The sequence below is a fragment of the Alosa pseudoharengus genome, unplaced genomic scaffold (genome assembly GCF_046254945.1).
Source record: "Alosa pseudoharengus isolate Yale_2024_CS ecotype anadromous, Long Island Sound unplaced genomic scaffold, YU_APseudo_1.1 YU_APseudo_1.1_scf_7, whole genome shotgun sequence".
In the NCBI taxonomy this organism is placed as follows: domain Eukaryota; kingdom Metazoa; phylum Chordata; class Actinopteri; order Clupeiformes; family Clupeidae; genus Alosa; species Alosa pseudoharengus.
The window spans coordinates 8,298,961-8,320,364 of record NW_027468859.1 but is presented as its reverse complement, the minus strand read 5'-3'; the positions used below and the strand labels follow the sequence as shown (position 1 = coordinate 8,320,364).

At 41.2% G+C, this 21,404-nt stretch overlaps 2 protein-coding genes across 3 annotated transcripts in view; both read left to right on the top strand.

Moving 5' to 3' along the window:
• The window catches only part of rtn1b (reticulon 1b), a 54,806-nt gene extending 45,267 nt beyond the window's left edge, over nt 1-9,539 (top strand). For both annotated transcript variants that reach the window (XM_076272139.1, XM_076272140.1), the window contains 6 exons: nt 4,979-5,186; nt 5,563-5,701; nt 7,482-7,551; nt 7,935-7,981; nt 8,089-8,147; nt 8,320-9,539. In XM_076272139.1, the coding sequence (XP_076128254.1) occupies nt 4,979-5,186; nt 5,563-5,701; nt 7,482-7,551; nt 7,935-7,981; nt 8,089-8,147; nt 8,320-8,362 (566 nt within the window). In that variant the 3' untranslated portion in view covers nt 8,363-9,539. The remainder of the gene's footprint in view (nt 1-4,978; nt 5,187-5,562; nt 5,702-7,481; nt 7,552-7,934; nt 7,982-8,088; nt 8,148-8,319) is intronic.
• Nucleotides 9,540-17,502: 7,963 nt separating this feature from the next.
• avd (avidin) lies at nt 17,503-19,134 on the top strand. Its single transcript, XM_076272246.1, has 5 exons — nt 17,503-17,575; nt 17,687-17,723; nt 17,982-18,183; nt 18,468-18,585; nt 18,698-19,134. Exons 1-5 carry the CDS (start codon nt 17,526-17,528, stop codon nt 18,732-18,734), a joined length of 444 nt encoding a protein of 147 aa, XP_076128361.1. The 5' UTR covers nt 17,503-17,525; the 3' UTR covers nt 18,735-19,134.
• The last annotated feature ends 2,270 nt before the right edge of the window (nt 19,135-21,404 follow it).

Below are 21,404 nucleotides of genomic sequence, written 5' to 3'. Positions count from 1 at the left end.
GATGGTCATATGATCACACAAAGTAAATCTGTTCCCACAGGCTTTACTTGTGAAAGTCCTGTGCCACCATTTCTGAGAACCAATGCTATGCAGAGGTATGAGAAAACATAGATGTTGGATAAAAGCATTCAGCTCTCTGTACCTTTGCTCGCAAAATGGTGGAGAACTTCAGGCAGATGGTAATGTGCTTTATAGCAAATGTTCATCACTAGTTCTGTCAGGCCTTTGAAGCAGTTGCTCTAGTCATGTGCTTTAGTGCAAGACACACCTCAGCATTAAGACACCCAGAGGTAACTGTGATGTCAGCACTATCTGATTCTGGCCATGGCATGTGGAACTCGGTGGTGTGGTGGCCAAAGGGAGCGGCCATCTTGGCTCCATCACTACTTACTATGTACCCTACTTGCAAGCTGTCGAGAGCCAGAATGGATGCTGAGTTTGATTTCCTTTTTTATAAGGGATCTAGATCTTGCGTTTCAGATGATTTATACCACTGGATAGATTATTGTTATTTTCTCATTTCTTCAGTTCCAAAGGAGATTGCAGCTTTCTATATTGTGCATCCTGAATTCTACATGGTTTAATGTGGTTAATGTGAAAATTTCCATTCAACTCAGGAATTAGAATCCTGAAATGAAAATCTCCTGAATTTATTGAATTAGGTTATCCATAAACAGGCAACCTGTCTAACAAGGTAATAAGTATAATCTCGTGATGATATGTTCAAGTCCACTTTCCTATCACCTTATTATCCTGGCTGTTAGCTTTAGCAGAATCACTTGGCATCTTGCTAAAGTATACAATATTAGGTCAGAGAGGAGAGTGAAGAAGGTGTTCTCATTGCATCAAAACTGGATCAAGCCACCCGAGTCCAGCCTGCATCAAAGGGCATCATAGCGCAGCAGCCAGGGAAAAGATCACAACTCCCCATCACCACACGCTGGCTCACAACTGTTAACTGACCCGATACCGAGGCCGTCAGTCCAAACCACCATCATGCCCACTACCACACCCCTGATCTCTCCCCACCTACACCACCCGCATGGCTTCTCTCACTGGGAAGACTTTCCACGAGACCGCCTGGTTTCCCATGTACTGGAGGGAGCGAGGAGTTGTCTGTGACTGAAACCTGATTGAGATAAAAGCAGATCTCCGTAGGGAACGTCTAACCCAGAATTGGTGTGGGGAGGGTGCCTCAAACTGGTTGGCGCGCGTGCCCCGGGCCACTTTCATATTGCTGCGGATGCTGGTGAAGATAGCTCACCCATTTAGAGGAGAAAAACACCGCCTCTGTGATAGTCTACTCTACAACACTGAATTATGACTTGGAGCCTTTGATATAAAGTAGCTTTCAGGCACTGAATGTGTAGTAACTTGTTGAGGCATTGGAAATAGACATAGCTTTAGCAAGTACTGGATGTTAGTAGAACCTGTTTAGGTGCTACAGAGATAGCCTATAGCTTTTGAAGTACTGGATGTTGCTAGAACCTGTTTAGGTGGTAGATAGATATAGCTTTTAAAGTACTGGATGTTGGTAGAACCTGTTTAGGTGCTAGATAGATAGCCTATAGCTTTTGAAGTACTGGATGTTGTTAGAACCTGTTTAGGTGCTAGATAGATATAGCTTTTGAAGTACTGGATGTTAGTAGAACCTGTTTAGGTGCTAGATAGATAGCCTATAGCGTTTGAAGTACTGGATGTTGTTAGAACCTGTTTAGGTGCTAGATAGATATAGCTTTTGAAGTACTGGATGTTGGTAAAACCTGTTTAGGTGCTAGATAGAAATAGCTTTTGAAGTACTAGATGTTGGTAGAACCTGCTTAGGTGCTAGATACATGTAGATATAGCTTTTGAAGTACTGGGTGTTGGTAGAACCTGTTTAAGTAGCTTTTGAGGTACTGGATATATTTTGTGGTTATGGTTATGGTACTTAACAGAAACTTTTGTCCAATGCGAAGCAGTTACTTTTTGAAGTACTGGGTGTAGACAGCTTTTGAGATATCTTTGGGTGGTTTTGCCTAAACAAACACTTTCTGAAAGGATTACAGTGTAGTTGTAAGGGAGGTTTTAGCTGAGACTCATTGTGATGTGTTCATTTTCTGTTAGAAATGGGGTGGCATTCCTAGTGTGCATCTTATCTTCTGCCATTGGTGCACACAGCCCTGAGCACGTGCTCAGTACCCTCAATGTCCTCAGAGATTAAAAGAGCAATCAGCTTCCTATTGGTCAAGCCGGGTGTCAGTGACGCACCTATGAGCTCATCCACCCCAGTGCACTCTCATGACAGCCAGTTCCCAGCATCCCCCCATCCCGCCGTGACCAATCCCTTTCTTCATGACGTGTGATGTCATACTTATGTCTTTGTGTGTGTGGCCCTGCGGGCCCAGAGATTACTCAGAGCCAGAGCAACAACACTGGCCATCATCGTAATGTCAACACATCTGTCTATCACCGTGCGACTTTCTTCCGGTCCATCACGTGTCACGTCAGAGTCACACACACCTCACGGCTAGCTTAGCGCTGCTGTTATCACAGGTGAGGTACACCAATGAGCGAGATCGACTGTTATCATTAGTATCTTGTAATTTCTTTGAAGACATGTCTGTTCGAAACAGATACAGATATTTAAATGAGTTTTCCCAGTCCCAAAGTCTTTGCTCAGATTCATCACAGGCAGATTTGTGTTTGGTCACTGCCTCAGTTTGTCAGTTAATCTCTCCATGACCACATCCCAACCTCCCCCCCCCCCCATCTCTCTCTCTCTCTCTCTCTCACTCTCTCTCTCGCTCGCTCAGGTCAGTCAGTTCCTGTCTGTCAGACTGTAAGCCTCGCACTCCCCCGCTCTCCCCATTCGTTAAATTGCTTCATTCCTCCATCGCTAAGCTAATCCTGACTGCATGCTAACTGGAGTGACTGCAGTGTAAGGAAATCATCTAGTGTCTAATATGACAGATGTTATGATGGACACACTCACAGGCTCCTGTCATCAGCAAGGAAACTGTGGGTTATTTGCATCTCCAACCACTAGTATGTTGGTAAATTACATTGTGATGTTGCGGTCATCAAAGTGAAAGTAAAGTGCTGTGAGGCACTGATTTCTTGCTTTCCTCTCCATTTCAGGGGGACAGGCAGGTGGGGTTTTGGTTTTGAAATGGATTTATTTGGATTTCGGCATCACCTTTTGCAATTCAGTCATTGCCTCCCAACGGGAAGCTTTTAAGCCCTGCTTTTTAGATGTGCATGTAAATCAGACACACAACATTGTTTTTCTTTGTGCATTTGTCAGTCAGAATTTCAGAGATAGCATTTATTAAGCAAGACCTCCATGCTATGTTTTATAGAGGATAGGACGATGCTAGGTGCAAGGGAGCATTAGTTTTGGCTAAGCAGGGCAATGTCCCCCACCCCCTCCCCTCCAGTTCGTCAGCACCTCGTTACTCCGTCTGGCAGTCAGTGGGAGCTCCTGTGCAAACGGAGCTGGCGAGAGAGAGAGAGAGAGGAAAAATCTAGAGCGAGCGGTCACCATGGCAACTGCATCAGGGCCCATCGCTCGCTTGCTCGCTCTGCTGCTGCTGCTGCTACTGCACCTTCCTTTCTGTTTCCGTGGTGACCAGGCACCATTCGATGGAAGAGGGCTGCATGCCTCACCTCTCCGCCTCTCTCTCCACAGATGTGTTTTGTAGCGTTTGCTAGCGAAAGAGGAGGATTTTATAATGCACATGTTTGTTTCTGTGTGTGTGTGTGTGTGTGTGTGTGTGTGTTATGAGGTTCATCTGCGGTCATTGGATGGCATAAATAAGCTCATATGCTGGCGGTATGAATAATGGATGTGCAGGCTGGCTGTCGACAGACCAGCATTGCCTTCCTTTTCCTCTTCCTCTTCCTCCTCCCACTCCTCTTCCCCATTGCATAATGTGTGGCCTCGGCCGCGCCTCAAAAGAACAAAACAAAGAGGCACCTACTGAGCGTGTGCGAGAGGAGCAGGTGACACAGCACTGGGTTCTTGGACAGCCTTGTTTACATCAGGCTTTTATTAGCCTATTATGTATTTATTTATTTTTTAAAGGGTTTTGACCAGAATCTACACAAAAGGAGAAGAACTATGATGAAAATGTGAGATATTTCAACAGTAGTTTGTGCTATTGGCTCTATATAGTGATTGTGTATTGCTAGCTATAGGGGTTGTTTTATCATTTATCTGCATTATATCTGAAACAATTGATATGTTAGCACAAAAACAGTGTCATCCTGTAATCTTTGGTGAGTGTGTTGGTAGGTTTAGTCTAACGGGCGTGGTGGGGTTTGGTAGATTTGGGGATTGGCACCGGCACATTCCGCGACAGCTCGCCACACCTCAGAGGACAGGAGCGGGCATCGATGCTGCCAGATCACAGTCGATGCCAGGCTGTTACCATGACCACCACCGTCTCCCCTAGAGAGATCTGTTCCGGCCATCCTGAGGAAATGTGATGAGTGACAACAAAACCAGACGGAGAGAGAGAGAGACAGAGAGAGAATGAGATAACAAAGGATGTGATCTAGGGATCAGAGAAGAATCTAGATTGTTGGCAAGTATAGATATTGCTATAACTCTGACCTGGCTTTAAATCGGTCTGTATGGTTGTCATGAACCAGTTCACGGCCGATTCAAACTACACTCCCATTTATTCCATCTACCTGTCTGTCTGTCTCTCTGTCTGTCTGCCTGTCTGTCTGTCTGCCTGTCTACTGTTCCTCAAGAGTGCATGTGACTGAGCCAGATATATGAGGAACAGTCTGGAAAAATCCTAAACAAATAGAACAAAGAAACTTGGGAACCAAGTTCCCATTTACATGCCATCAATGCTAAATCAATCAATCTATCTATCTATCTATCTATCTATGTATCACTTTCTACCTCTATCTATCTATCCACCCACCCACCCACCCACCTACTCATCTAATGCTTCCCTCTCTCTCCCTTTCTCCCTCTGTGCAGCGATGGAGTTGCTGTACTGGCGGGACCTGAAGCAGTCGGGGCTGCTGTTTGGCAGCGTGCTGCTGCTGCTCTTCAGCCTGACGCAGTTCAGCGTGGTCAGCGTGGTGGCCTACCTGGCCCTCGCCGCCCTCTCCGCCACCATCAGCTTCCGCGTCTACAAGTCCGTGCTGCAGGCCGTGCAGAAGACAGACGAGGGACACCCCTTCAAGTGAGTGTGTGTGTGTGTGTGTGTGTGTGTGTGTGTGTGTGTGTGTGTGTGTGTGTGTTTGCATGCAAATGTGAGGTGCAGCAAACAGTTACATTTTTTAATCAAGCCGAGGTGTAGAAGCTTATTAAAGGTTGTCATGACTCATAGTTATGTCATAGGTTGTGTCTTAGCAGATGTTATATAACTGTGGTATTTACTTGTATGATAGAAAACCTGTGACAAAAATATATATTTTAAAAAAAGTTAAAGAACACAAAGCAACCACCACCACTTGGATATTTTGTCTTGCATGATATCGACTCTATAGTAGCAACTCCAAAGATAACAAAGCTTCCTAATATTGTTTGTGTGTGTGTGTTTGGCGTGGTTGCTGCAGGTCATATCTGGACATGGAGATCTCCCTGTCCCAGGACCAGATGCAGAGGTATGCTGAGAACGTGCAGTACTACCTCAACAGCATGATGAAGGAGCTGCGCAGGCTCTTCCTCGTACAGGACCTGGTTGATTCACTAAAGGTGCGTCAGAGCTCAGTCAGAACTTCTGCTCAACTCATATGAAATAGAAGATGTCAGACTCTTCCTCGTACAGGACCTGGTGGACTCACTAAAGTTACGTCAGAGCTCAGTCAGACTCCCAGACGCTCTTCGTTTCAAAAATAGTTAAAAAGCCTTTTCATTTTCTTGGCTTGGTCATTTTAAACCTTTAAAAAATTTGCACACGTTTTAGCAAATCTACCTCAGGGTCATTCCAAAGTGGGACTTTACAGAACTCATATGAAATGCGAGATGTCAATGTACATCTGCCTACATCTGCCTTGTACTTGATACAGCCGTGGCGATATCCTTTACCAATACTTCCACTTTGGTCGCAGCGCTTAATTACAGTATTAGGCCTATGTTAAACATACTACATACAAAGGAAAGCAGATGATAAGACAACAAGCTCAGACAGATTATAACTTCTTTTTCAGTTATGTACAGGTCAGGTATTAAATGCCTTGTGCTATAGGTAGGGCCTAAGCGTCTAAGCCTATTTAACATGACACAACATGATGCAGGATTCAATAACAATGCACAGCTGGCTGGCAGCAGTTGCGAGTGTGACGCGTGTTGTACCCAAGATCCATGAATGTCCAGATGCGCTTTCAGTTGCAACAACCAAAGCAACAAAAAAAAAAAAAAACAACAAGGCAACATTCATGCACAAAAAACAGCATCACCAACAGAGCAGCCTTCTAGAGCATTTCACTGGGCTTATCAAGCAGGAACCTTCCTTCATCTGTGTATTATTGAATGGACCTTATGCACAAAAGGCTCTTCAGGTAGCTCATTTGTTTCCGGTGGAGAGTCAGCTGTGTTGTAATGGCATCTTCTGTTATATTCTGCTCCTTATATGTTCACTCCAACAATGAAAATATTGTTTGCCCAATAATAACAATTTTGACGCATAAATCTTTTTACATTGTAACGTGGTGATTTACGAGGTGCAACAACCAACGGTCTGTGTAGACACTAATTGCATCAACAATAGCGGCAGGTTCAATCACACCTGGCTCCACTGGAAACAAATGAGCTACCTGAAGAGCCTTTCGTGCATACTGTAAGGTCCATTAGGCCCACAACACCAACAGAAGGCTCAACAGTGGAGTCTGGCGTCCCAGGTCCATCCCCCTCCACACTCATGATGGGTTTTCTAACAACAAATACCAACAGATTCTTCAGTCATTCCTCTTCGTTACTGTGATCGTCTGTCCGATCAGCGATCATAATCCAATCAACGACAAAGCACAAGCCCTTGATAAGGGCACAAAGAAATGAGGTTGTAGAGGTTGGTGTGTTTGAACCAATTTCCTGAAATTTACAATTTGGTGAAATCTACTGCAAAAGTGTCTTAAATACACTTGTCCAAAAGCCAACAGCTGAGACTGGGATTATACTGTAGGTGTTGTTACTGCTTGAAATGTCTACTTTGTGTTCTGTTCCCCAAAACACTGCCCACATTCACTCCCATCACATGCAGTGCGATAGAGATGTTTACAGTAATTTACTGTGTATTAGCCGCATTGTGTATAAGCTACAGGACAGTGTTTTATGCATGTTAAAAAACCAAAACCATATTAATACCATATTAACTGCCCCCTTGTATTAACCTTATAGCTGAAGACATTTTGCGAAATCAGTGTATAAACCGCAGCTAATAGTTGAGAAATGACGGTACACCTTTCAAGTTTTCCACTCTGCAAAGCACTGACTGTTAGTCGTTTTTTTTTTTTTGTTTGTTTTGTGCCTCATTCAGTTTGCTGTTCTGATGTGGCTGTTGACTTACGTGGGAGCCCTCTTCAACGGACTCACCCTGCTCATCATGGGTAAGTTCTCAGACCTCCTCCTGGGTCTGCTGATGGGGATGGGGAATGGAGGGAATTTATTGTTTCTTTGTTGGTTGCAAAAGGATTAATTGATGTTTTTTTTTAGCATAAACGTGTAGGAAGCATTCAGTCTGAGCACCTACTGTACACACTAAATAAATACTCAATGAATGGTTTTCAGTGTCTGTCTGAATGGGGCTTAGTAGATGTTTAAGCTCATCAGCTTCTCTCAGAAAGACAGTGTACACACAGTGAGAGACCTATTACCTTTTTTATGTGAGCAGCTGAAGGAAGAACAAATACAAGAGTCAGGAAAAGGACTGTTGTTATTCTCCAGTGTATTCATTCATTCTCTCTCTCTCTCTCCCTCTCTCTCTCTCCAGCTGTGGTGTCCATGTTTTCCATGCCTGTGGTTTATGAGAAATACCAGGTAAGTACCACATCAACATGCACTGGTATAGAAAAATGAAGACGCATCAGCCTGGGGCTCAATTTTTACCTCTTGTTCACTAACACTACCGTCTTTTTTCCCTATAGGCACAGATTGACCAGTACCTGGGCCTAATAAGGACTCAGGTCAACTCTGTAGTTGGGAAGTAAGTAGCCTTGACTCATAGTTCATGACATATTCATTCCATGGTCTTTGATTCTCTCTTGCAGTAGTTGGGAAGTTAGTGGATCAGTATATATCAGTATAGTAGCAGTATGATAGTTTAATAGTATGTTTTACAAACCACTTCACCTGAGTACCTTGATTTGTACCTGCAGGATTCAGGAGAAGATCCCAGGGGCCAAGCGAAAGGCCGAGTAGGCCTCTAAAGCCCGCTGGAGAGGTCAGGTGCCCCCTGTCGCTCACGCCCTCCCCATTCAGGAGAAGGCTGAATGACCGGAGGGCTCCCGTACACAAACAAACGCACGCTCACACAGACAGATATATACACAATGCATATACACACACACGCACACACACACGCACACACACACAGACGTGCATACCTACACTCATACATACATGCGCAGATATAAACACACCATGCACCACATGGTCACTGGAACATAGTCTTATTTCGTGTGCACTGTGGTGTTTAGAAGCTGAAGCCACGCTGTAAAAGAGAAGTCCCCACCCCTGCTGTCCGTCATAACGATAGTGTCAAAACAGCGCCCTCTGTTGCTCATGTCAAGCACTAAGATCTAGTCAGAAAAAAGTACTTTGAAAAAAAAAAACATTAACAATGTTAAACCATGTAAAATGAAATTTCAACAACAAAAAAAAAAAAACAGAACTAGATGTGTTTTTTTTGTGTCGCTTTATTAAGTGCATGAAGTCAAGAGTCTGAACAAAAGAAAAAAATACCTTTCTTTCTGTTCTTTTTTCATCCTTCTTTACCTCCTTTCTTCCGCTCCAGTCCCAGCTGTGCTGAAGGCGTTTCTTAGTAGTGTGTGAAGGATCTCTCCAGCTTTAGTGCTCTCCTGTGATAGTCTCTTCTTCTTCAAACAAAAAAAATAAAAAATAAAAAAATAAATCATGAAATTGAAAAAGCTTATTGTTGCCGGGGCAACGGGTGGGGCTTCTCTTCTATCGATATACCTGTAAACATATGAATACACAGCTTGACTCTTGGACCTTTTTTTTTTTTTTCGTTGTGTTGTCTGGCACAAAAAAAGCGACTATATATAGCAATGTTTGGATTAGGTATGGTAAACTCGTATAGCGTTTGTTCTTTTGTATAACTCTTTAAGAAACTACACCGACTCATGTTTTTAGGTACCGTCATCAAAGACCACTTCTTTTAAAAAAACAAAACTGCGAGAAAGAGAGACGGGAGGAAGCTCTAGCGAGTAACGGCCAGCTTGTTGAACCTGTCCAACTTTGTACTCTGTTTCAGTGTAGTTTTTTCTTTTTTCTTTGTTTTTCTTCTTAGCCATGGACTCTTAACTATTTGCACTTAAGATGTAACCATTAATGAATGCGAAAATAAATGTTCTTAAATGTACATCAGGTTTGTTGCCTCACTCTTTACACTTCATCCTTTCACTTAGGCCTACTCCGTATGTGTGTGTGTGTGTGTGTGTGTTCATCACATTTCTTACCTTTGGCATGCACAATATTCCAAGTATGGAATGACCATAGATTTAATTCAGGTGTGATATTGCTGACAGACAAGAGTAATCCACTGAAAAGGGGTATGAAGTTGCCATTTGAGCACAAGTGACTATGATGTGGATGTTCAATTCTGATCTGAGAAATGCATCAACTAAACAGCAAAACCCATCCTTTCCCTGCTGATTAAACTGTAAACTGAATTGATGAGCGTCCTCATGCGCCTCAAACACCATACGCTGCACTCCATCAGTCTACCTGAGCAGACACAGCACGCCTGCGCGTCAGGAACAGGTGGCCAAGACGCGGACGCTGCGCCACTCGTTGGGAGACCGGCCAGAAAGGACTCAAAACACTGGGCCACTCTCCATCTCATAGACAAAGTCAAGAAGGACAGGTTGTTGCATAAAATACAGTACATTGAATGTAATTAGAAGTGGACAACTGGATAATAACCTGACAAATCAAATAAAAAGATACTGTTAGGTTGGCCAGGAACATTTTATTTTATAAGCTAAGTAGGTCTACTTGTCTTATGTCTTATTACTTTTTAATGTAACCCTCTGGATGACGTATGGTGTGTCATTTCATCAATAACTATTGACTGAAGTGATTTTTCTGTCAGGTGAAATGTGATATCTACCCTGTGGTAGTGCCACAGCGATGTAGGCTACACAGTATGTATCACACCACCAGTAACTCATATTGGCAATCGGTCTAGAAAACAAAATCCAAATGCCACTGTAGTCTATTGGCCACTGAGCATGCAGCCTCTGACTTCCTATGATTTGTGTTCCTGGACATACCACTGGATATGTTATAAAATAGACTAGTATAGCGTGTGACAACGACACAAAAGCAAAAGTTGCAATAACAGTACATTTGACTACCACGGTTGAGTTTAAGCCCATAGGTAAAGAAGCCAAAATAAGCATCATTAACCGTAAAAGAATGATGTCACTCTGATAGGACGTAGTGAGCAAACAGCTCCACCTACTGCTAACATTGGAGAATTGCAGCTTGACTACACAGAAAGTGGGCCAAGAGCAGACAAAAGGGGGTGGGGCAGAATGATTAGACCATGAGCTCATCAGTTAGCCCATTAGAGATGCCAAAGCCCCCCACTCATTAAGCAAGATGCCCTTGGTTAGTATGCTCTGTTTACGGTCTTGTGTCTTGTATAATGTTGGAATCCTCGGTTTACTCTTATCAGTGCAGGACCAGGTAGAATGCAGGTAACAAGCTTGTAATAAATACTTTTAGAACTACCAACTACATTGATTCATGTAAACAGTTCTACAACCTAAAATCAGAAAAAGTTGTGTACAATGCGAATAAAAACAGAATGTACTGTAATAATCTGCAGATCTTGTAAATTCATATTTAGTTGCAACAAGGACAGAGACAATATCAAATGTTGAAAATGACAAATTTGACTATTTCATGGAAAAAATATGTTAATTTTGAATTTGATGCCAGCAACATGTCTCAAAAGTTGGGACGGGGGAAACAAAATGCTGGAAAAGTTGTGTAATGATAAAAAAAACAAAAGGAGGAATGTTTCGCAACAAATTAGGGTACTGGCTACATGATTGGGTATGAAAAAGAGCCTCCCAGAGAGGTCAGTAAAGAGGGGTATTCATCACTCTGTGTAAACCTGTGTGCACAAATGATGAAACAATATAATTGTAATGCTTCTTAAAATGGAATTGTGAAGTATTTGGGGAGTTCATCATCTACAGGACATAATATAATTGAAACATTCAGAGAATCCAGAGAAATCTTTGCAAACAGGGGATAGAGCTGAAAAACATACTGCATCAAATCCAGACCTGTTTCTGTACAGAAAATCATTGTATGGGCTCAGGAAAACCTCTGAACCATTGTCTATGTGCACAGTTTGATACTCAATTCAAAAACTTTAAACCATGCAACAGCCAAAATTGTATGGAGACATTAGAAAATACCACCGTCTTATTTGAGCCTGTGCTTATTTAAAATGGACTTAGGTAACATGGAAAAAGTTCCTGTGGTTAGACCAATCAAAATTTGGGTAAAAAATGTTGAGACTTGTATATTATCACATTCTGTTTTTATTTGCATTTTACACAACGTCCCAACTTCTTCTGATTTGGGGTTGCATGGAATCCTCAATTTTTGGAATCCTCATATCTGTTTATTCACATCAGTGCAGGTAGCATGTCACAAGCTTGTAATAAATACTCCTAGAACTACTGTACCAACAACAATGATTCATAAACAGTTCTAAACAATGTGACATCTGAGTCTGTAATTATATGGGTCATGACATTTTCTACAAACAACAGCTGTTAGAATCAGATAAGTGACAAGGCTATTACACTAAGGAATAGGATATTGTCCTTCCTTATTTGGTTGTCAAACCTCAATATTACAAACCTCTTTGTTTGGGGATAACAGCAAATGGCTTAATATAGATGACAGCATAGGACTTTTAGAGGGAGAGCAGCTTCACAGAAGAGAACTTCTGACAGCAAATTTGAGGAAAAGTTGGTAAACCACCCTTCTTACCTAATTTGAGGGTGCTGATTCTGAATATTTTGTTTACCAAGCTCAATTCTGAGTTCTAAGCTGCATAATCAGCATTTTAACATAAAATAGTGATTATTTTTGCCCTAAATTGGGTTGATTTCAAAAGTAATTACTAAAACCAAATAAAAGTGTTCTCTAAATACATGTTTGAGCATTAAAGAAGCCATACTATAGTTTATTAACGTATTTAATGGGAACATGATGCAGTTATCATGTAATAAACTCGGAAATTCTAATCAAAACACAACCATATTTTTATTGCTAACATAGTGAGTCACTTGTGGTGTTTAATGCATTTCATCACAATAACAAATTTGCACAGATAACCTTCAACTCAGAATATATCCTACAGTACATATGAACTTAGATAGCGGGAATAAGCCTAATGCAGAACTGCATCTACCGTCAGCAACAACCAACAAGTAAAAAACATTTTACTTCTAGTAACACTGGATTTGGTATGTGTGCTTGCTTCCATACTAGAGCTCTTCTAATATGCCATTGAGCAGCATCACTTGTTGGTGGTAGAGCCTCCGATCCTCGACATATAGAAAACAGAGTGGCTCTGTCATAGTGTTGTATGACTTCGATACAATACCTGCCATAAATATCTTGATACTCGATACTGAAACGATATCCAAATCCTAAAATATCTGGAAAAAGAAAGGACACAGGCCTCCTCCAAGTGTATTGAGTCATTTGTGTTGAATTTAATGCACTTTTGGTCAATTCTGGGTTTTAAACTTCTAAACTTCCTACATAAATATTTTTGTAGTCGGTAAAATAGTAGTTTGTGTGTGATTAAGTCCTTTATTGTTTGTTATAGCTCATTTATATTGTGTGATGTTTTGGCAATAAATTAACTTTAATTAGCCAAAGTAGGCTAGATCAAGGTCAGTGTTCAAATTACTGCATGCCAATCGCTTAATGCTATGCAGAAGAGCCTAATCTTTAGGCCATCTGATGTAGGATACCCTAGGCCTTCCTGTGTTTATGGGATTTCTTTGACAGTTGCAAAGGGAAAAAAGTGAAGATAGTCTTCTTTGCTCCCATATTTAATGAGTATGTTTCAACCACTCGTTGGGTCTTAATCAGATAGGCCTACTCCATTATTACATTACATTACATTACATTTGGCTGACACATTTTTAACCAAAGCGACTAACAACATGGTAACAGTTAAGTTTTAAAGCAATTCTTTCAACAATTTTAGGACAATTTAAAAACGGTAGAGAACAGTAAAAATAAGTGCATCAGTGAGTGCTGTTTTTAAACAGTTGAGTGTCAGTTCAAGACGGGTGGTAAGTGCTAGGATCAGCAAGACTTGTTGTAAGTGGTGCTATGAGAGGAGATGTTCTCTAAAGAACTGGGTCTTCAGGAGTTTTTTGAAAATGGAGAGGGATGTCCCTGGACCTGGCAGTGTGTTCCACCAACAAGGAACAACAGATGAGAAAAGTTTGAATTGGCCTGAGCGTATCTGTTGCAATATCTGTGTGCATTTCTACATTAGGTCTATTTCTTTGATAGTCAACATCATTTGCTACCACATAACAAATACCAAATAACAATACAAAAGTTTCTTACAAACTTTCCTGCATAATTCTTAAATGTGCTGCAGTCAGATGGGTGTCCTAAAGACATATAGATCTTGAGCATCTATTACCAGTGTTGAATGAGCAGTTTTTGCAGTGATCACTACTGGACATTCCACATTGCTAGACAGCACTTGAGTGAGGATAGACTTATTTCCACTTCACAAATAACCATCGCTATCTGCAATAGCTACAGTACAGGGACGTTAATCAGTTCATAGCTGAGGATTTGTCCTAGGTCCACTTCCCTTTCAGCATCATATGCAGTAATGATGCACTGGAGAATGTTTCTTTTTGTTGCACTATAAAGGATATTTTTTTGCATGGCTGGAATTTGAATGATAGGAAAGAGCACCACTGCACCAGTGAGATGTTTTAACTAGGCAAGCACAGTCACCTTTACAGTAAAAAAAATACAGTGTAAATCCTCTGTAAAGACTGACAACTGTTCATAGTGACAAAGTACTTTCTACAGAAAAATGAGCAGTCACCTACTATTCTATCAATTTATTATCAAGGAATCTATTTTGCTTCTAAACGTCATACTGAATTTTAGCTATTATTTCAATTTATATTTTAATTTTCATTTGCTACTTGAGGGTCATTGGGGTAATTCCTGTCCTGTCCTACATATCTGATACATAAAGAGTATATTAATGCCTTATTTTTTGCAATTATGATATCTGATGGCAAAACCAAAAAGTATATGAATTATGCTAATTATGCTAATTAGCAAGCTTAAAACTCAAAATTGAGCTTGGTAAACAAAATATTTTAATTCAGCACCCTCAAATTGTGTGAAATAGCCCCTTTACCGACTTTTCCTCAAATTTGCCAACAGGACTTTCTCTGAGCGTTTGTTAGCTATCTGCTCTCCCTCTATTTCTATCTATGCAAGCCTATGCAAGGTTCCACATTACTTTGCATAAACTTTTGAACTCAAGATGATCTTTTTAACTTCAAGAGTGTGATGCTAGACTGAGTGCTGCTCGTGTCCTGGTTTGGCAGACGGTCACCCCAGGATGGCGGCCCCTGTAGCACTCTGGGATGTCTGGGCCACAGCTGTACCTGACGAAAGGTCAGACGCTGTCGGAGGGAAGACATCACACCAAAAAGGGAAGGGATTAAATGGATGGAAGACATCATCACAAACTCACAGATCCAAATATGCAGTGTAATATTGCAATGTACACACACATACTTTCTCTCTCTCTCTTCCTCTCTCTCTTTCTCTCTGTCAACCAACCAACAAGGTCACATTAGTTTAAACTTTAAAGGAACAAGTCCACAGGTATTGGCACAGCCTTACACACACACACACACACACACACACACACACACACACACACACACACACTTACATGTTATGCTTTCAGTTGCAACAGCCAATACATATTTTTGAACAAGGGCTAAGCAGACATTCCACTGTTGTCATTTTGGTCCTCTGTTCCTGCAATGCCTGATTATGACCAGCAGAGGCCAGACTAGCACCAGTCCTCAGCCCTTTTCATGCACAAAGCAGACTGAGAGGGACCACAGTGTCTGGTCTGTCCCCCCTCGAAAGACAGCGCCTCAGCCAATGACTTTAAGGTCTTCGGACAGGTCACAACACCCAGACAGCACAGCTCAGCTGGGGAGACCAGCTTGAGCCCCCAATCTAACCTAACAAACCCAATTGACACGTAGTCATTTTCAAGGGTTGAACAATAAAGATGATCCCCGAAATGACACTTGGCTATAACTCTAGACAGTGCAGTCGAAGCTCAGGTTTTTTATAGGTGATTCAAAGTGACAAGCCTCAAAGCCACTAGGTTGAAGTAAATTTCAAAAGTGAAAAATCTGACCTAACAGATCCATTCTCTGCCCACTCTTGTCCCCATTCCACCTCTCCCTAATCTTCTTTCTCTCTTCAGCTCTCCCATCGTCTTTCTCTTTCCACCTCTCCTGTCTTCCTCTCTACACATCTGCCTCTTTTCTTTCCTCGCTCCCATCCACATCTCTCTCTCTCTCCTCCACATCTCTCTTCCCCCCCCTCTCTCTCTCTATCTGTCTTTTCAGAGTGCACCTGCAGACACGTTCAGCATCACTTGGTCCTGTGTGTGGACTTTCTGCTCAGCTGTCATACACATCCCCCACCACCCCCAAATACACCGTGCTCAGATACACTCACTCATCCCCCACCACCCCCAAATACATAGTGCTCAGATACACTCACTCATCCCTGGGGCCTTTACTCTTAACTTCTCATAACACATGGCACATAATGGACTTCTGTCTTTAAAAGCATCAATGGAGTGCAATTGCACACACACACACACACACACACACACACACACACAGTTGCATTCCAGAAAGTCTCAAATGACATACACAACACACAATGATGACTGGATACTCTGATGGCCTGAAGTGACAATGGATCAAAGCCATAAACAAAAACAGCACCATCTGGCTCAGGGATATAATGGCATTCACTCTGCCCCCTGGTGTCAGGGAGGCCACACTGCAGCCTGTCTGGACCCATTACTCTCCCGACCCAGCCACCCTGCCAACGGCAATGACATCATGCACCCCGGCACATGGACTGACAGCCAAAGTTAGACATTGTCTATGACATCTCCTCTCCAGACCACACTGTCTGATGACCTACCCCTGACCACACCCCCACCCTCCACTGCCCCATCTTCTCTCGTGGACACACACACAGAGGGAGGGGGCGCAAGGAGACGACCCGCATCGCAGGGGTTGCCATACCGTGGTGTCATGCCAATTTCCGTTTAAGTCAAGCGCCCTCTAGACATGTCTTGGTCTGCTTGGACCCTTTTCACACAAAATCGCATACACACACAAATAAATGTAACCTTTACCTTGGATAAACCTAGTCATGCTCATTTGATAGTATGTGCCGCTTTGAGAGAAGAAATAGGCTACATATTTGAATTCTACAGAAGAAAATACCCTTAGTCACCTTACTGCAGTTTAAAATAGCCTTTTATCAGTGCAGGAGCTATGGATGTCAGAAATTGGACTACTAAGGTAAGGTAAGGTAAGTTAACTTTATTTACATAATACATAAGTCAGATTATAAAACACATTAAGAGGCAGAGGTTTGAGAGAATCGAAGATGCTGTTTCAGCAGGGGACAGCGATTGTGTATCTAGTGGCGAGACAGCTTCCTTAAAACATGACCAGTCATGGTTTTGGTGTCCCTGTAATATAGTCTAGCAATGTCTCAAGCAACCAGCAAAATACAACTTCCTAAAAATGAATAGCAAAAAAAGTGAATTGAAACCTCCTCTCCAGTTTGGGTAAAACTGGCTTGGGCATCGTGATTAAGAAGAGGAAGTGGGAGATGAGGAGCATGGATGGATGGTGCTCCTGTTGAGATGTTCTGCAGGTTTTAAAGAGAAGGCCATCAGGCAGGCTCATCTGTCATTACAATCCAGTGAGGTTTGTGAGTGACCGAGTTTTATTCACAATACTGAATTCCTAGACTACCTCAGATCTGTGCTACCTACAGTGAAGTCAAGACCAGATCAAGCCAGGCCTTTTGAGTAACACATCAAGTGTAATTGCAACATGGTGCTGCAGTACAGATACAGTACGTGTCACTTTACAGCAACCACTTTACCCGCAGAAAAAAAAGGAAGGGGAAATTGTGTTTTTTTCCAGAGCTGTTCAAAGTACATAAAAGGAGGCCCACATCTCACATGCTAGAAACAGAATTAGGATCTTTAAGACCAAGAGGGGCATTTTACACGTAAGAACTCTATATTCTAGCTTGTTTGTTGTTGTTCACTAGATCTGTTTCTATAATCTTGTTCTTTTCTATTCTTTTCATGCATTGTATGCTTGTTATGCTTTGTTATAGAACACAACATACCCAGATTAGGCAAAAGATGGCAAAGGTAATAGTGACAACTAATTAAGTATAATAAATACACAATATATCAATATAAATTTAAGTTAAAATAAGTCATAATTAATCAAATTAACATTGCTACAGCAGTATTAGACTACATTATCAGATGACAAACATGGATTAAGTTTTAAAATAAAAATATCCTTATAACATGGACACTTACTGTACTGTAATGTAAAGCATTTTACTGAGACATGTCATGTTTGGGGGGAAAAACATCTATGTTGTTGTTCCCTCCACTAAGAGCTTGGTTGGACTCTGGACCAATGGAGATTGCACAGAAATGGACATTGCGGAGCCAGAGAAGGGACATCTGACCGGCTGGTATAAGATAGCAGTGGGCACACCAAGGGAAGCTTCAGTGCCCCTAAAGGGACTTGTGAATCACACCAAGGCGGACAGTCCGTGTTTCAGCTTCTGCGTGTCCATGGGAGAGATTGGAGGAGGTATGGGTTGATAAAGCTGGCCAGTACATTTTTCCCTGTTTACGGTAACGCGTTCTAGAATGCAGAGGTGTGTCCTCTGATACACTGATGACCTGTGTGTTTTGTGTGTGTGTGTGTGTGTGTGTGTGTGTGTGTGTGAGTGAGGTGAGTGTGTGTATGCGTCCTTGTTTGTGTGTATTGGTCTCTGTGTGTGTGTGTGCATGCATGTGCGTGTGCGTGTGTGTGTGTGTGTGTGTGTGTGTGTGTGTGTGTGTGTGTGTATGTGTGCGTGTGTGTCTCCACAGACTCATGTAATGCAGTTGTTGGACAATATTTTAACCACAATGGGGAAGAAGCCCTCAAAACACTATGGTTGATGCGTGCAGGTGTGGACAGCCACGAAGACAACTGGGGGGCCACAAGGTAAGTTGTGTATATCGTGACATGACCTTGCATCCTTTAAATGTCATGTTCATTTCCCTCCATTTTGAGATTTTTTTTTTTACAATAATGTCCAGTCATTTTTTATCTGCAGGGTTGGCGAGAACACCTTCAAGAGAAAAACAGCATGAAAAGAACGCCAAAAAGAGTCCTTCACCTAGTACTCATATTAACCTGTCAAAATCACAGCAATTGTTGTCATTTCCTTAACATAACAAACACAGGTGTAATTGCTCCAAACATCTATTTCATTGTTGTTGTTCACGATAATGTTATTAGAGTGCATGAAAATGCACTCTACTGTTCTTCCTAGGCTTCTTCTTATTACAGTGCATGAAAATGCACTGTACTGTTCTTCCTAGGCTTCTTCTTCTTCTTCTAACGCAGTTAATGCAGCTTCAACCGTTTAACGTAGAAACTTCATTCAAACTGCGTTGCGTAGGTCTTACTTATGACATGTGGGCTTTGTATTTTTCATCTTTGTAACTTTTATACTTTTTAAACTATTAATTAAAAACGAATCAAAATTTCCCCATAGACTTAACATGGGCTGATGACATCACAATAGAGCCGTTAAGCAATTAGAATCCTGTGGCAGGTGTTCGGGCCACCTGTTTCAACTGCCATTCTCAGGCTTTAAGCATACAAACTGGCCCTATTAAGACTACACATCCTGTTCAACTGCTTCCTCTGCCAGAAACTGTTTCAAAATAAAAGTCCTCACTACAATATTTCACTGTTAAACAATTTAACCCTTTAAACTACTGAACTTTTTAACTGTTCAGCCATTGTAACTGTTACTTGTCATCAACTATGACTCCTACCCACTGTAGCTAGTTAGCATGGTTAGCATAGTTAGCATGCTAGCATGTTAGCATGCTAGTTAGCATTTTTAGCAAAACTGCTAAAAATGATTAGCTAAGTTAGCTAAGTCACATGGTTAGCATAGTTAGCATGCTAGCATGTTAGCATGCTAGTTAGCATTTTTTACAAAACTGCTAAAAATGATTAGCTAAGTTAGCTAAGTCACATGGTTAGCATAGTTAGCATGCTAACATGTTAGCATGCTAGTTACCATTTTTTGCAAAACTGCTAAAAATGATTAGCTAAGTTAGCTAAGTCACATGGTTAGCATAGTTAGCATGCTAACATGTTAGCATGCTAGTTAGCATTTTTAGCAAAACTGCTAAAAATGATTAGCTAAGTTAGCTAAGTAACATGGTTAGCATATTTAGCATGCTAGCGTGTTAACATGCTAGTTAGCATTTTTAGCAAAACTGCTAAAAATTATTAGCTAAGTTAGCTAAGTAACATGGTTAGCATAGTTAACATGCTAGCGTGTTAACATGCTAGTTAGCAATTTTAGCAAAACTGCTAAAAATGATTAGCTAAGTTAGCTAAGTAACGTGGTTAACATAGTTAGCATGCTAGCGTGTTAGCATACAGCTAGCATTTTTAGCAAAACTGCTAAAAATGATTAGCTAAGTTAGCTAAGTAACATGTTTAATATAGTTAGCATGTTAACATGTTAGTTAGCATTTGTGGCCAGGCTATATTAAACCTCATCTACCTAGTTCAGTCATTCCAACTGTTAAACCTCATCTACCTAGCAAATAATTTAACCTTTTAAACTATCCACCTATTTAACTGTTCAGTCATTCTAACTATATTAAACCTCATCTACCTAGCAACCAATATAGTTTTTGTTTTCTGTATGATATTTTACATCATATTTTTTGCATTTTCATGCACTATATTTCCTTCAGGAAATGCTTTTCTAGTTCTTATTATTTTTCTTCTTCTAACGCAGTTAATGCAGCTTCAACCGTTTAACGTAGAAACTTCATTCAAACTGCGTTGCGTAGGTCTTACTTATGACATGTGGGCTTTGTATTTTTCATCTTTGTAACTTTTATACTTTTTAAACTATTAATTAAAAACTGCTCAAAATTTCCCCATAGACTTAACATGGGCTGATGACATCACAATGGACTAATTAACTTGATTTGCACCTGGTATCATCTTCCAGCTGCTCATCTAGGCCCCATCAAAGAATCAGTTCAACTGATTGCACCCGTATCAACTGCTTTCTACTGAACTAGACCAACTCTCTCTGTCTCTCCATTCTACAAGGATATAAGACACATTTCCTCCAACTTTCTATCCATTCATCCTCTTCAAACCATTCACTCATCCACCCATTAAACGTCCATTAAACAATCTGCCTATCAACATCCATTCAACTTTCTGTCTATCAACATCCATTACACTATCTACATTTAACTTTTAAACTATATACTCTGTCTCAGGCTTTAAGCAATACAATATGGCTCTATTAAGACTGCCGTTAAGCAATTAGAATCCTATGGCAGGTGTTCGGGCCAGCTGCATCAACTGCCAGTCTCAGGCTTTAAGCATACAAACTGGCCCTATTAAGACTACACATCCTGTCCAACTGCTTCCTCTGCCAAAAACTGTTTCAAAATAAAAGTCCTCACTACAATATTTCACTGTTAAACAATTTAACCCTTTAAACTACTGAACTTTTTAACTGTTCAGCCATTGTAACTGTTACTTGTCATCAACTATGACTCCTACCCACTGTAGCTAGTTAGCATGGTTAACATAGTTAGCATGTTAGCATGCTAGTTAGCATTTTTAGCAAAACTGCTAAAAATGATTAGCTAAGTTAGCTAAGTCACATGGTTAGCATAGTTAGCATGCTAACATGTTAGCATGCTAGTTAGCATTTTTTGCAAAACTGCTAAAAATGATTAGCTAAGTTAGCTAAGTCACATGGT